General features: G+C 49.9%; 1 protein-coding gene across 5 annotated transcripts in view; it reads left to right on the plus strand.

Annotated features, from left to right (window-relative positions):
- The window catches only part of LOC140454472 (spectrin beta chain, non-erythrocytic 1-like), a 274,811-nt gene that overhangs the window by 140,369 nt on the left and 118,930 nt on the right, over window positions 1-15,512 (plus strand). For all 5 annotated transcript variants that reach the window (XM_072549239.1, XM_072549238.1, XM_072549237.1 and 2 more), the window contains 4 exons: window positions 1,485-1,622; window positions 2,772-3,528; window positions 5,355-5,557; window positions 10,360-10,450. In XM_072549239.1, coding sequence (XP_072405340.1) covers window positions 1,485-1,622; window positions 2,772-3,528; window positions 5,355-5,557; window positions 10,360-10,450 — 1,189 coding nt within the window. The remainder of the gene's footprint in view (window positions 1-1,484; window positions 1,623-2,771; window positions 3,529-5,354; window positions 5,558-10,359; window positions 10,451-15,512) is intronic.

Here is a 15,512-nt window from a genome sequence, read left to right on the forward strand (position 1 = left end):
GAGAGACAGCACCACCCCCAGGGGGAGAGAGGGGAGAGACAGCACCACCCCCAGGGGGAGAGAGAGAGGGGGACAGCACCACCCCCAGGGCGAGAGGGGAGAGAGACAGCACCACCCCAGCGGGAGAGAGAGAGAGAGGGACAGCACCACCCCAAGCGGGAGAGAGAGAGAGAGAGGGACAGCACCACCCCCAGGGGGAGAGAGAGAGAGAGAGAGGGATAGCACCACCCCCAGGGGGGGAGAGAGAGAGAGAGAGAGAGAGAGAGAGAGAGGGACAGCAGCACCCCCAGGGAGAGAGAGAGAGAGAGAGGGACAGCACCACCCCCAGGGCAAGAGGGGAGAGAGACAGCACCACCCCCAGAGGGTGAGAGAGAGGGACAGCACCACCCCCAGGGGAGAGAGAGGGGGCAGCACCACCCCCAGGGGGAGAGGGGAGACACAGCACCACTCCCAGGGGGAGAGGGGAGACACAGCACCACCCCCGGGGGAGAGAGAGAGAGAAGGACAGCACCACCCCCAGGGACAGAGAGGATGAGGGAGACAGCACCACCCCCGGGGTGAGAAGGGAGAGAGAGCACCACCCCCGGGGGGAGAGAGGGATAGCACCACATCCAGGGGGAGAGGGGAGAGAGAGCACCACCCCCAGGGGGAGAGAGAGGGAGAGAGAGCAATGCCCTGGAGTGGGGGGGGGGGGGGGGGGGGTGTGATGGAGAGAGGGAGAGGGAGACAGCACCACCCTGGGGGGGGGGGAAGAGAGAGAGAGAGGGAGGGACAGCACCAACCCCGGGGGGAAGGGGGAGAGAGAGAGTACTGCTCCCAGGGGAAGAGAGAGGGAGAGAGAGAGAGCCCACTGTCCCGGGGTGGTGGGGGGGAGGGAGGGGAGGGGAGACACAGAATCACCCCAGTGGGGGAGGGGGAGAGAGAGAGCACCACCCCGGGAGGGAGGTGGGGGAAAGACACCATTCCCATCATACATTTATTAAAGATCACCCTTCAATTTTTAAATTAAAGCTGCACCCTCCCCTGATATTGTGCAGGAGTAATACTGGAGGAAAGTGTACTGGTCCTGACTGTCCAGGGTCAAACTGGGACACAGAGAGTATACTGGTCCTGACTGTCCAGGGTTTAACTGGGACACAGAGAGTATACGGGTCCTGACTGTCCAGGGTCTAACTGGGATACAGGGAGTATACTGGTCCTGACTGTCCAGGGTCTAACTGGGATACAGGGAGTATACTGGTCCTGACTGTCCAGGGTCTAACTGGGATACAGAGAGTATACTGGTCCTGACTGTCCAGGGTCTAACTGGGATACAGAGAGTATACTGGTCCTAACTGTTCAGGGTCTAACTGGGATCCAGGTGCATGGATATGTCCAGAAAATGAGTTTTCCATGTTTGTGTTGTGAGTTATATGGAGGAGTCTCCCCTTGTCAGGGCTGATATTCTGGTCTGGAAGTGTGTCTCTCTGGTTCTCTGTCTGCAGGTTTGAGAGTCTGGAGCAGGAGATGAACAGCATGTTGGTCCGGGTGGTGGAGGTGAATGAAATTGTTCAGCAGCTGGTGGAAAATGGGCATCCCAGTGCCACAGAGGTTATGGGCTGTCAGGACCACCTCAACACCAGGTACTCCCCGACCGCCAATCAGACTGTGTCTGTGTATATGCGTGTGTATGTATGTGTGCGCGCGCACCTGTCTCTATCTCTGTGTGTGTGTGTGTGTCTCTATCTCTGTGTATGTGTGTCTATCTCTATCCGAGTGTGTGTGTGTGTGTGTCTCTCTCTCTCTCTCTTTTGCTATCTGTATGTGTGGGGTCTGTGTGTCTCTCTATCTGTGTGTGTGTGCGGGTCTGTGTGTGCGCGCGTGTGCCTGTCTCTATTTGAATGTGTCTGTATGTGTTGTGTATGTGTTTTGTGTGTGTGTGTGCGCGAATCTCTCTCTCTTTCTCTGTGTATGTGAGGGTCTGTGTGTCTCTTTATGTGTGTGTGAGTGTGAGTCTGGGTGTGCTTATGTGTGTGTGTCAATCTATCTGAGTGTGTGTCTCTCTCTCTCTTTCTATCTGTGTGTGTGGGGGGTCTGTGTGTCTCTGTATATGTGTGTGAGCGTGGGTCTGTGTGTGTGTGTGTCAATCTCTATCCGTGTGTGTGTGCGCCTGTCTCTATCTGAGTGTGTGTGTGTGTATGTGTGTCTATCTCAATACAAGTGTGTGTGTGTGCCTCTGTGAATGTGGGGCTCTGTGTGTCTCTATCTGAGTGTGTCTGTGTCTCTCTCTCTCTCTATCTGTGTGTGTGGCTCTATCTGTGTGTGTGTCTATCTCTATCCGAGTGTGTGTGTGTCTCTCTCTCTCTCTATCTGTGTGTGTGGGGGTCTGTGTCTCTCTGTGTGAGAGTGTAGATCTGTGTGTGAGTGTGGGTCTGTGTATGTGTCTCTATCTGTGTGTGTGTCTGTTTGAGTATGGGCGTGTGCGCGCGCGTATGTGTGTTTCTATCTGTGTATGAGTGTGGGTCTGTGTGTGTGTCTCTATCAGTGTGTGTGTGTGGGTTTGTGTGTGAGTGTGGGTCTGTGTGTGTGTCTCTCTCTGTGTGTGAGTGCGGGTCTGTATGTGTGTCTCTATCTGTGTGTGTGGGTCTCTCTCTGTGTGTGAGTGTGGAGGGGGCCAACCAAGCCCTCCTTGTCCCAGGTGGGACATTGCGCTGGTGTGTGTGGATCGCGCAGGGAGCTGGCTCCGAGAGGCAGGAATATTGAGCTGGCGTTCACTGTGCTCCGTCCTGCAGGTGGGCACAGGTCGTGCAACTGGTTGAAAGCAAAAAGGAGAGCATCGACTCCCTGCTGCGCATCCAGAACTACTCGCTGGAGTGCAACGAGATCAAGTCGCAGATCAGTGAGAAACGGAGGGCCATCGAATCCACGCAGTACCTCGGTAACGACCTCGGGGGAGTGATTGCACTGCAGAGGAAGCTGTCCACCATGGAGGGAGCCCTGACCGTGATCGAGCCCAAGCTGATTGGTCTGCAGCTGGAGGCGGAGAGTTTAGCTGCTACACACCCGGAGCAGGCGATGGATATCCTCATCCGGTTCGAGGAGATCAGTGAGGAATGGGAGCAGCTGAAGCAGGCGCTACAAGGCTGCGAGGATTCCCTGAGTGTGGCCGGCAGGCTGCAGCAGTTCATCCAGGACCTGGACAGCTTCCTGTCGTGGCTGGCCCGTACACAGGGGGCCACTGTGTCCGAGGAGCTGCCCAACACACTGGCAGAGGCAGAGGCTCTCCTCAGGAGCCACGAGGCACTGAGGGAGGAGATCGGCCAACACGAGGAGGACTACCGCAAGATCCTGGCGGTGAACGAGCTGCTGTCGCTGGGTGAGATGGAGCTGCCGCTGCTCTCCATCCAGCAGTGGCTGCACAAACTCCAGAACGGCTGGGTCAAGCTGCACCAGGCCTGGCAGGGCCGCCATGATACGCTGCTGCAGGCTCACATTTACCAGCTCTTCCTGCGCGACGTCAGGCAGGCCGAAGGCTTCCTCAACAGCCAGGTGAGCGAACTACTGTCCACCAGCCCTCAGTGGGACCTCCCCTCCCCCACCCCTCACTGGGACCTCCCCTCCCCCAACCCCTCACTGGGACCCCCCCTCCCCTACCCCTCACTGTGACCTTCCCTCCCCTACCCCTCACTGTGACCCCCTCCCCTACCCCTCACTGGGACCTCCCCTCCCCTACCCCTCACTGGGACCCCCCCTCCCCTACCCCTCACTGTGACCTCCCCTCCCCCACCCCTCACTGGGACCTCCCCTCCCCCAACCCCTCACTGGGACCCCCCCTCCCCTACCCCTCACTGTGACCTCCCCTCCTCTACCCCTCACTGTGACCCCCCCTCCCCTATCCCTCACTGGGACCCCCCCTCCCCTACCCCTCACTGTGACCTTCCCTCCCCTACCCCTCACTGGGACCTACCCTCCCCTACCCCTCACTGGGACCTCCCCTCCCCTACCTCTCACATGGACTTCCCCTCCCTTACCCCTCACTGGGACCTCCCCTCCCTTACCCCTCACAGTGACCTCCCCTCGCCTACCCCTCACTGGGACCTCCCCTCCCTTACCTCTCATAGAGATCTCCCCTCCATACCCCTCACTGGGACCTGCCTTCCCCTACCCCTCACTGGGACCTGCCCTCCCCTACCCCTCACAGAGACCTGCCCTCCCCTACCCCTCACTGGGACCTGCCCTCCCCTACCCCTCACTGGGACCTCCCCTCCTCACCCCACCCCTCACTGGGACCTCCCCTTCACTACCCCTCACAGAGACCTCCCCTCACTGGGCCCTCCCCTCCCTTACCCCTCATGGTGACTCCCCTCCCCTACCCCTCACTGGGACCTCCCCTTCACTACCCCTCACAGAGACCTCCCCTCACTGGGCCCTCCCCTCCCTTACCCCTCATGGTGACTCCCCTCCCCTACCCCTCACTGGGACCTCCCCTCCCCTACCCCTCACTGGGACCTCCCCTCCCTTACCCTTCACAGTGACCCCCCCTCCCTACCTCTCACGGTGACCTCCCATCCCCTACCCCTCACTGGAACCTCCCCTCCACTACCCCTATAACCAACCTCCGGCCTCCCCTCCATTACCCTGCCCCCTTCTGACCTCCCTTCATTATCCCTCCAACCTGCCCTCCACTCCCCTCTGTGTCACCCTCTGACCTCCCTTCCAGCCGACCTGAGACCTGCCTTCTGACCTCCTCACCTCCCACACTCTGGTCATGTTTATGGGGAGATGGTGACGCACTGCTGGCCAGTAGATAGTGAGCTCCACGCTACTGTCCCCATGGTGACCCAGGGCCCTTGAATGACATCAATGGCCCCACCATGAAACCAGAGGCAGCCTGCTGTGCAGTGATGGTCTTCATTGGTTTTTTCCTGAGTAGCTCAGGGATAAAGATGGGCAGAGCTTTTTGCTTGTTTGATGTGGCTAACTCTTAACTGCCCTCTGGGATGGATAAGGAAGAGTCAGTTTTTAAGACACCCACATCCCATGAACAACATCCCAGAGGGCAGTTACGAGTCGACCACATTGCTGTAGGTCTGGCGTCACATGAAGGCCAGCCCAGGTGAGGATGGGAGTTAGGTCGATGATAGCAGTCACTGGCACTTGAGGCTGCCTTTGAATTCCAGATTCATTCATTGGTTCCTGTGGGAAGGATTCAAACCCATGGCCCCAGATTGTTACTAATCCAGTGGTACTGTCATTGCGTCACCATTCCCCCCATAAACCTGAGCTCCTGGGATTCACTGTTCTTGTTCGTGGAGGGGTCAGTGAATGGTGGGGTGCTCCGACTTCACTCTGCTGGTTGTCCATCCTGTGCCCAGGAGTCGGTGTTGGCCCAACTCGAAGTGCCAGTGTCGCTGGAGGCAGCGGAGACGGCGATCAAGAGGCACCGGGATTTCCTGGTGACTCTGGAGATTAACCTGCAGAAGATCAACACGGTGGTGGAGGCAGGAGGGCAGCTGGTGAAGGCTGGCAGCATCTACCAGGAGAAGATTGACGACCAAACCAAGTCCATCACCACCAGGTATGGCACCTCACCACCTGTACCACCCTGCGTTCTCCTAATCACAAAGAGGGCCGGTTTCCCTGCCTATCTGGGTGGATCAGAAGGGTTTTTATAATGATGAAACCTCCCTGGCTACCATCACTGAAATTAATCTTCAATTCCAGATTTATGAATTGGTAGGATTTGAACTCGTGACCTAGACTATTAGCTGGGCCTCCTGATTACAAGTCCACTGACATTACCACTATGCCACTACTTCCCTTTAAATGGTAGTGGTTGAGATTGACTGTAATGATAAAGTCTTCATAGTTTCTCAAACTGTAGCTCCCAATGCTTGGAGTCACAGAGTTATTACAGTGCAGAAGGAGGCCATTTGGCTCATCATGTCTACATTGGCTCTCCCAACAGGCATTGCGATTTAGTGCCCATTCCTCTGCCTTTTCCCCGTGGCCCTGCTCATTATTCCTATTAAGATAACCTATTAAGGTGGCACTGCGGCTCAGTGTTTAGCACTACTGCCTCACAGCACCAGGGTCCCAGGTTCAATTCCGGGTGACTGTCTGTGTGGAGTTTGCACGTTCTCCCTGTGTCTGCGTGGTTTTCCTCCGGGTGCTCTGGTTTCCTCCCACAGTCCAAAGATGTGTAGGTCAGGTGAATTGGCCATGTTAAATTGCCCAAAGCGCATTAGTTAGAGGGGTGTGGGTTGCTGTTCGGAGGGTCGGTGTAGACTTGTTGGGGCCGAAGGGCCCGTTTCCACACTGTCAGGAATCTAATCATAATCATCCAATGGCCCCTCTTGAATGCCTCAGTCGAACCTGCCTCCATCGAAACTTCTACACCCTAACCAATCGCGATGTGAGAAAGCCTGCCCTCACATTTGCTCCATTTACAAATGATTTTAAATCTGTACCCTCTGGTTCTCGATCCTTTTACAATCAGAAGCAGTTTTCTTTCCCCAAATACTCTGACCGTGACCTCGAAAACTTGCATGAGATGTCCTCTGAGCGGCCTTCTCGACAAGGGGAACAGTCTCCAATTGTTCTCCGTGCCTGGAGTTACATATCTCCAGAACCATTCTGCTGCACTCTCTCCAATGTGTTTACATGGTTTCTATAATGCGGCACACTACTGCAGCTGACATCGAACGAATGTCTAGTGTGAGAGCAGTGTAGGTTCAGTACTCTGGTACCTGTGAGCCGAGAGGGTGGAGTGATTAGCTCTTGGACAGCAATGTCCATGGTTATACCCCTAATGAGTGTTAACTTCTGCAAGGTTCCTTTAAATCCTTGCTGGTGATGTCTAACAGCAACTGTGACCTAACTGGTCAGTCAACTGGCTGCTGTTTCAAGGAAGCCAGTTTAAAAGTGTGTGGTTGGGGGGGGGGGGGGGGTGGGGGTGTTCTTTAAAATGCCTTGAAACACTTTGCCTCCCCCTCCCCCCACCCTCCTCTCCAGCTTCTGCTCCTCCCCTGCACAGCTTCCTAACCCAGTTTAAAAAAAGTCATACTTAGAAGTGAATGGTTCTGGTTGTACCGGAGCTGAGGGAGACAAGACAAAGCAGACCGGTGGGTGTCATTTGCAACTTTTACGCTCACTGTATGGGTCGATTGCATTTTTTAAACCTTGAAATGTGAGTCAGAGTAAGATAAGAATTGGGTTGCTTTGTCTTAATGTTATTGAACACTGGGCAGTTAATGTAAGCTAAACTGTGCAATTTATGGGGACAGTGCTCCCTTAGAATCATAGAATTCCTATAGTGTGGAATGAGGCCATGTGGCCCATTGAGTCCACATGGTCTCTCCAAAGACCCATGGCCCCCCACCCTATACCTGTAACCCTGCATTTCCCACAGCTAACAATTGTCTAGTGTGAGAGCAGTGTAGGCTCAGTACTCTGGTACCTGTGAGCCGAGAGGGTGGAGTGAACAGCTCTTGGACAGTAATATCCGTGGTTATGCTCCTAACGATTGCCAACATCTGCACATCCTTGGACATTAGGGACAATTTAACATGACCAATCCACCCTAATCTACACATCCATGGACACTATGGGATAATTTAACATGGCCAAACCACCCTAACCTGCACATCCCTGGGCACTATGGGATAATTTAGCATGGCCAATCCACCTTAATCTGCACATCCCTGGGCACTATGGGATAATTTAGCATGGCCAATCCACCTTAATCTGCACATTCCTGGGCACTATGGGATAATTTAACATGGCCAATCCACCTTAATCTGCACATCCCTGGGCACTATGGGATAATTTAACATGGCCAATCCACCCTAACCTGCACATCTTTGGACTGAGGGTGGAAATTGAAAGCCCCTTTTCCCATATTGTCTGGATCTCGCCGTACGGTTCTGGCTGCCTTTCGATAAGGAAGGATACTATTAAATTGGAGAGGGTTCAGAAAAGTTTTACGAGGACATTGCCGGGAATGGAGGATTTGAGTTTATAAGGGGATTGTGGGACTTTTTTTTTCCCAAGAGCATAGCCTCAAAATAAAGGGGGAGCAGATTCAGGACTGAGCTGAGGAGGAATGCCTTCCCCCACAAATGGTTGTGAATCTGAGGAATCCCCTGCCCAGTGAAGCAGTGGAGGCTACCATATTGAATGTCTTTAAGGTAAAGATAGATTTATGAACAGTAAAGGAATTAAGGGTTATGGCGAGTGGGCGGGTAAGTGCACCTGAGTTCATGACAGGATTGGCCGTGATCTTTCTGAATGGTGGAGCAGGCCTGAGGGGCTGGATGGCCTACTCCTGCTGCTATTTTTATGTCCTTATGATCGTACGCTGAGTGGCAGGATGTCCTAAATGGACATCCATTTAGCCCAGGACCTGGACTGGGGACCTCAGTTTTCACTGTATTTATTAATAATGCAGATGAAGATTCACTTTAATAATGCCAGGCCGAACCAAGGGGATTATGAGCGTACCATTATACAAATTAGTGTAGAATTCCCTGCTTATTACAGATTAAAGGGCGATTTAATGAAGGTGGTTAAAGGAGTCACTCGGGGATGTAGAGGGAAGCTAACTCCTCTGTCATGCAGCTATTTAGGATTAAATGGCAGGAAACACATCTCCACGTAAAGACAAGTTAAATTCTCTCACTGAAGTAACTGGAGTTAATTTACAACTCCCGTGATTAGGAGTTATAATGTCGCTGCAATTAAGCAGGCAGGTGGCAAAAAAGGCAAATGGTATGTTGGCATTCATAGTGAGAGGATTCGAGTACAGGAACCGAGGGTGTTGTCCTGCAATTGTACAGGGCCTTGCGGAGATCAGGCCCGTGTGCAAGTTTGGTCTCCTCACCTGAGGTAGGATATTCTGGCTATGTTAAGAGTATAACAAAGATTTACCAAACTGGTTCCTGAGATATGAAAAGAGACTGGATTGCTGAGGCCTATTTTCACTGGAGTTTAGAAGAATGAAATGGGATAGAAACCTGTAAGATTCCACCAAGACTAGACAGGGTGATCACAGGATTGATGTTCCCATGGATTGGTGGGTGTTCAGAAACAAGTTAGGGATATGAAGTTGGCCATTTAGGACTGAGGTGAGGAGTAATGTCTTCAACCAGAGAGCGGTGAGTCTGTGGAATCCTCTGCTACAGAAAGCGCTTGAAACCAAAACATTGAATGCTTTCAAGAAGGAGTTAGATATAGTCTCTGGGACTAAAAGGATCAAAAGGTTTGGGGAGAAAGCGGGAACATGGTATTGAGTTGGATGATCAGCCATGATCATATTGAATGGTGAAGCAGGCCTGAAGTGCCAAGTGGGCCAACTCTAGCTCCTATTTTCTGTGTTTTGCTGTTAATTTTTATATTAGATCGAAGGATATTCTGAGGTGTGGAGCTAAGGTACAAATGGGTTGTGACCTCATTGAATGGCTGGTGGTGTTGCTTTTTGCCCATGTTTGACAAAAGCAAATGATTCTGATCCTGGGGTTAACGTGACCTGGAGGGAGCTTCATGTCAATGATAGTGGGCAAGTCAACAGCGGAGTGTGAAGTGTATTCTGGGCCAGACTGGACCCCCTCAAAATATTTTAAGATGGTAGCCAAGACCCTCATGTTTTCTTATTTCATAGTTAAATGTGTTCCAGATGTGATGCAACTAGTCAAACTACTCAACATTAAACAAAACAATTTATTTAAACACTATTGTTAAAATAAAAACAAAAGGAAGAGGAATTTAGAATAACTCAACAATTGGGAAACTGAACTGAATGATACTAATTAACCTATAGCTAATTAACTGTTCCAATATTGTAACAGCCCAGAGACACACCCTGTACAAAAAGGCAAATTCAGATATAGATTCTTTCATGCAGTTCTCTAATCCAGGAGGAAACAACATCGAGAGATTTCAGAAAGCGTAACAGCTAGGAATCCAATTTGCTGAAGCTCCCACTGTTCTGGGACCCAAAAAACTTCTGGCTGCTATGGTTAAAAAAAAGTCTAGAAAGCTTGATTTGTGAGAACTGGCTACTCCCCTTCCATTGTTACAACTGCTTTAAAAAAAACCTAAAGTCCTCCTCTGATTGTTGACTCAGGCCATTCTCCGCAGCCACTACAGCACCTCTGCTTTACAACCTCTCAAAAAAAAACCCCAGGACAAAATAACCCTTTTAAAGTGACAGCATCGTCACCAGTATCTGTCAGGAGTTTTAGAGTGTGCTGTTTCTGGGAGGTTTTTTTTAATAACAGTTGCACTTTCTGGAGCTGCGTTCTGTGCTGAGTCACGCTGATGATTTTTGAAGGTTACCCCTCCCCTGAAGCTAAGACTGACCATCCTTCATTTTGTTTGCAGGAGCCAACAGAATTACAAGCTGGCTCATGATTGGTTGGAGCGCCTGGCTGTCCAATGGGAGCTACAGCAGTTCCTCCAGAGCTGTCAGGAGGTGGGTAACAGGGACTTTCATGGACTGGGGGTTGGTGTGGGGAAGGGGGATTAATCGGGGATGGTTATGACGTGGGTGGTGCAGAGTGGACTATGTCCAGGGGAGAGGGAAGGAGGGAGAGCAGGAATGACTAAACATTCACCACACTGCTCGAATGCATACAATGTGATTGTTGTCGAAATGGAAGGTATTTTTCAAAGAACCATTCGGCTGCTGTCCTTTTATTGCCTTAAGTAACTGTGCAAATTGTTAACTTTTCTGTTGTATTTATAAAATGAGAATCCTTTTGAAGCTTTTTGTCTTGCATTCATCAGGATGGATGCAAGAATGTCACATTTTGAAGGGGGCAATAATTTATAATGTTTGAAGAAAGGATGCAGACTGGTTGAGTCACAGAGTCATGGAGTCAGACAGCATGGAAACAGACCCTTCAGTCCAACTAGTCCATGGCGACCAGGTTTCCCCATACTAAACACGTCCCACTTGGCTGCATTTGGCCCACATCCCTCTAAAAGTTTCCTATTCATGTAGTTATCTAAATGTCTTTTAACTGTTGAAACTGTATCTGCATCTACCACTTCCGTCAGCAGTTCATTCCATATACATACCACCCTCTGTGTGAAAAAGTTACACCCCCCCCCCCCACCCACACCTCTTTTAAATCTTGCCCATCTCACCTTAAAAATATCTCTAGTTTTGAAATCCCCCACCCCAGTGAATAGACCTTTGTTGTGGTTCTGTTCACCGAGCTGGGAATTTGTCTTGCAAACGTTTCGTCCCCTGTCTAGACAGGGGAAATTCCCAGCTCGGCGAACAGAACCACAACAACGAGCACCCGAGCTACAAATCTTCTCCCAAACTTTGAATAGACCTTTGATGTTCCCCTTATCTATATCCCTCATGATTTTATAAACCTCTATGAGGCTCCCCCCCCCTCAACTTCCTACACTCCAGTGCAGAATAATCCCAGTCTCACCTTATAACTGAAGCCCTCCAGCCCTGGCAACAGCCTGATAAATCTTTTCTGCACCCTCTCCAATTTAATAATAGAACAGTATAACAATTTATTGTCCGTTGTATTTGTAGAAGTGGCCACAATTCAGGGCTATTTTAAATTACTCAAACTATAAGAAGAAATAATTGAGAGAAAGTTAGGACAAAGTTCATCTCCTGTTCCCTCCATGGTGATGTAGCACCACTGCTGACACCACCACCTTTCCTGATTCAAACTGCCTTGAACCCCTTGATTAGATTCCAGATTCTAACTCACTCCTGTGTATCTGTTATTCTCGATAAACCACCCTTGAAACTCCCCATTAAATCCCAACCCCTGCGGGTGCCAAAGCAAGGAATTCAGGACCAGGCCCACCACACCGCCAAAGCCCACATCAAAGCCTCACCATGGCTGCCACAGCAAGAAGGAACAGACCGGACCCACCAAGACTCCGCACGAAGTTGCCAAGTTGCCACCATAACCGTGATGGATGAACCGGAGTGACCATGCTTTCACTGGTGAGAGCGCCTCACTGCTGCCGGGGGGGGGGGGGACTGACCACACCCACCGACCACGAAGCCTTCGATAAAGCCGCGGCCACCTCTGGCCATGAGGCCGGGCATCCAGATCCACCGCACTGCCGCCGCCATCGCTGCCATCACCGCAGGCCCTCACAACCGCTTTCCTCCACCACAGCCACAGAAAAGAAAAAAAGGTGAACTTTGACACAAAAGAGAAATGAAGAAACAAAACAAAAAACAAGAACAAAGAAGTATGCAGCTGGCCAGATGAGCAGGAACATACAGGCATTGAGCGTCTTACCCTGCCACTGCCGCCATCTTGGAAAATACTATCCTTCTTATAACAGGGCGACCAGAATTGCACAGTGTTCTAGAAGTGGCATCACCAACGTTCTGTACCACCTCAGCATGACATCCTAACTCCTATACTCAAAGGACTGAGCAATGAAGGCAAGCGTGCCAAATGCCTCCTTAACCACCCTCCCTGCCTGTGACACAAATTTCAAAGAACAATGTACCTGCACCCCTAGGTCTCTGTCCCACAAACCTGCCTCGGGCCTGACCATTAGCTGTGTACGCCCTGCCCTCGTTTGTTTTACCAAACTGCAGCACCTCGCCTTTCTCCAAATCAAACGCCACCTGCCACTCCTCAGCCCATTGGCCCAATTGACCAATCCCCCTTTGTAATTGACCAATCACAGTCGACTTGCCAGTTAATCAGAACCATTTTCTCAAGCAAGATGTAAAGCCAGCCTTTGTTGCTGCCCCTAATTGCCCTTGAATTGAACAGCATGCCAGGCCCACTTCAAAGGGCAGTCAGGAGTCAACTGCGTCACTGTGGGTCTGGAGTCACATATAGGCTGGACTGGGCAAGGATGGCAGATTTCCTTTCCTAAGGGGATATTAGCGATTCAGATGGGATTTTACAGCAATCAATGATAGTTTCATGGCTGCTGTCACTGAGATTAGCTTTTGATCTGATTTATTAATTGAATATATATTCCACTGGCCCAGGTAAACGGATTTGAACCCATGTCCCCAGCACGTTAGCATAAATTACCAGCCCAGTGACATAGCAATGATACCACCACCTTTCCTCATTTAAGCCAACTTGATGAGATTCCAGATTCTATCCAACTCTTGGGGATGTGTTATTCTCGATAAACCACCCAGAAGCCCCCATTTAGATTGCAACCTGTAATCCCCTTCAGCCTGCCAGTTTTCTCTACAGAGATGTGTTAAAATCCAGGCTTTCGGAATGTGGGACAACAGAGAGATGAGAGTAAGTTGTAGACTGGGACTTGACCCAGAAGCTTTAAGTTTAGATCAGAGCGGTGCTGGAAAAGCACAGCAGGTCAAGGAGCATCCGAGGAGCAGGAAAATTGAGGTTTCGGGCAAACGCCCCATTTATCTCTCCACCCTGGAGGCTTCCTGCCTCTATTCCTATGAAGGGCTTTTGCCTCTGGTTTCCAGTTCTCGCTTTTGCCCAGAAGCTTTAAAACAAGTGAAATAGAAATGAGTGGAATAATAGTTATTATTTGTGCTTTGGGGACGAACATAAAGGAGAAACTAAGCGATACAGAAAGGGATTTAAGAAAAGTTGGAATCTTGTTTAGGTTCTCTGGCAGCAGTTTGGAATGGCATAAATGCAGAAATTTAGATGAATGTGCAGGACAGCGTGCTAAATTACTCTGTAAACAGAGGCAGAGAACTGCTCTGTCTTACCGCATTGGAAAGACGGAGAGTCTGCTGAATTATTCTGCAAATAGAGGAGATAATGTTGATTTTAACTTCCACATAAATTCTGGTAAGCAGCTGAACACATTCCAAAAGCAGCAGATTTCTTGCTCGTGTTTAGGACAGTTTTCATGCAAAGTCCGTTCCGAAACAACAAGGGGTTAATGTTATATTAGGTTTAATAAGGAACAATAGTCAGATATAACTAATGTATCAATATTGATCCAATAGATTCAGTCCATAGTCACGTTCATAATATGATTGAGTTCAACGTTTTTTTTTGTTAGGGAGCAATTAAGATGATAGATACAGGCAAGGACAGTTTCAAAGGAATGAGAGTGTCCACGATAAACTTTAGACAAATCTGTTCATGAGTAAAATAGCACAAGATCAGAGGTGTGAAACCTATAATGCAATGTGATGCAGAAACAGTTTCTAACCACAAGAGCTTATAAATGAAAAGATATTGCGTGAGGGTGTCCAAATCAACATGATATTTCAATTGTATGGAATGTGCTTCCTCAAAGTGTGGTGGAGACAAGTTCAATTGAGGCAATTCAAGTGGGGCATTGGATGATTATATGGCTAGGAATAACAGGCAAGGACATGGGGAGAAAGCAGGAGATTGGCGCTGGGTAGTGGCTCTCGTTTTAATGAGCCAGTGCAGGCACGTTGGGCCAAATGGCCTCTTTCTGTGATTCAGTGATATTCAGGTGTCCCGAACCATGGACAATGAGTGAAGACCAGTGAAGGAAAATAGAGACTTTTAAAGAGGCAAACATTTCATACATTGACCACAAGAGAAATGTAGAATTGCTGGAAATTACAAGAGCAGACTGAACTGGAAGAAGTGAAATGCAGAAAAATATGTTGACTTTTCAGTCAGAGCTGGAAGCTACAGAGATCTCTTCTTGAGGACAAAGTGGAGAGCAACAGAGAGAAGAGTCACTTTAGGTGTTCGTAGAACAGTACACACAGGAACAAGCCTTTTGGCTCACCATGTCTATGCTGACCATGGTACTATTCTTAACTAACCCCATCTGCCTGCACACAGACCTTCTATTCCCTGCCTGTTCATAGGTCTGTCAAAATGGTGCCCCAGCGTTGCGATCATATCTGCTGCTGTCACCTCCCCAGCAGCATTTACCAGGCACCTACCGCCCTCTTGTAAAAAATCTTTTCTTGCACATCTCCTTTAAACTTTCCCCCTCACCTTAAATCTATTCCCTTTTAGCATTTGACATTTCCACCCTGGGAAAAAGACTCCCAACTATCCATGCCCCTTATAATTGTATATGCAGTACATCTATCAGGTTACCCCTCAGCCTCTGATGCTCAAGTGAAAACAATCCAAGTTTGTCCAACCTCTCCTGAGGAATTTGCAACAGCAATAGTATGTGATGGGTGGCAGTTATAGGAAAGGGGGGAAAGTCTCAGATACAGTCACACAGATGAGTTAACTCCAGGAAGGGTGAGAGAGGTAGGCAGCTAATGCAGGAGTCTTTTGTGGATATACCCATTTCAAACAGGTATGCTGTTTTGGAAAATGTATGGGAGAGGGATTCACATTTTTGCATCATTGGAATCTCTTTTGGGGTAGAAGTGACCTGTACAAGAAGGATGGATTGCACCTAAATTGGAAGGGGACTAATATACTGGCAGGGAAATTTGCTAGAACTGCTCGGGAGGATTTAAACTAGTAAGGTGGGGGGCGGGGGGTGGGGGGGGGTGGGGGGGTGGGGGTGGGGGTGGTGGGAACCCAAGGAGATAATGAGGAAAGAGATCGATCTGAGACGGGTACAGCTGAGTA

The sequence above is a fragment of the Chiloscyllium punctatum genome, chromosome 29, assembly GCF_047496795.1.
Source record: "Chiloscyllium punctatum isolate Juve2018m chromosome 29, sChiPun1.3, whole genome shotgun sequence".
In the NCBI taxonomy this organism is placed as follows: domain Eukaryota; kingdom Metazoa; phylum Chordata; class Chondrichthyes; order Orectolobiformes; family Hemiscylliidae; genus Chiloscyllium; species Chiloscyllium punctatum.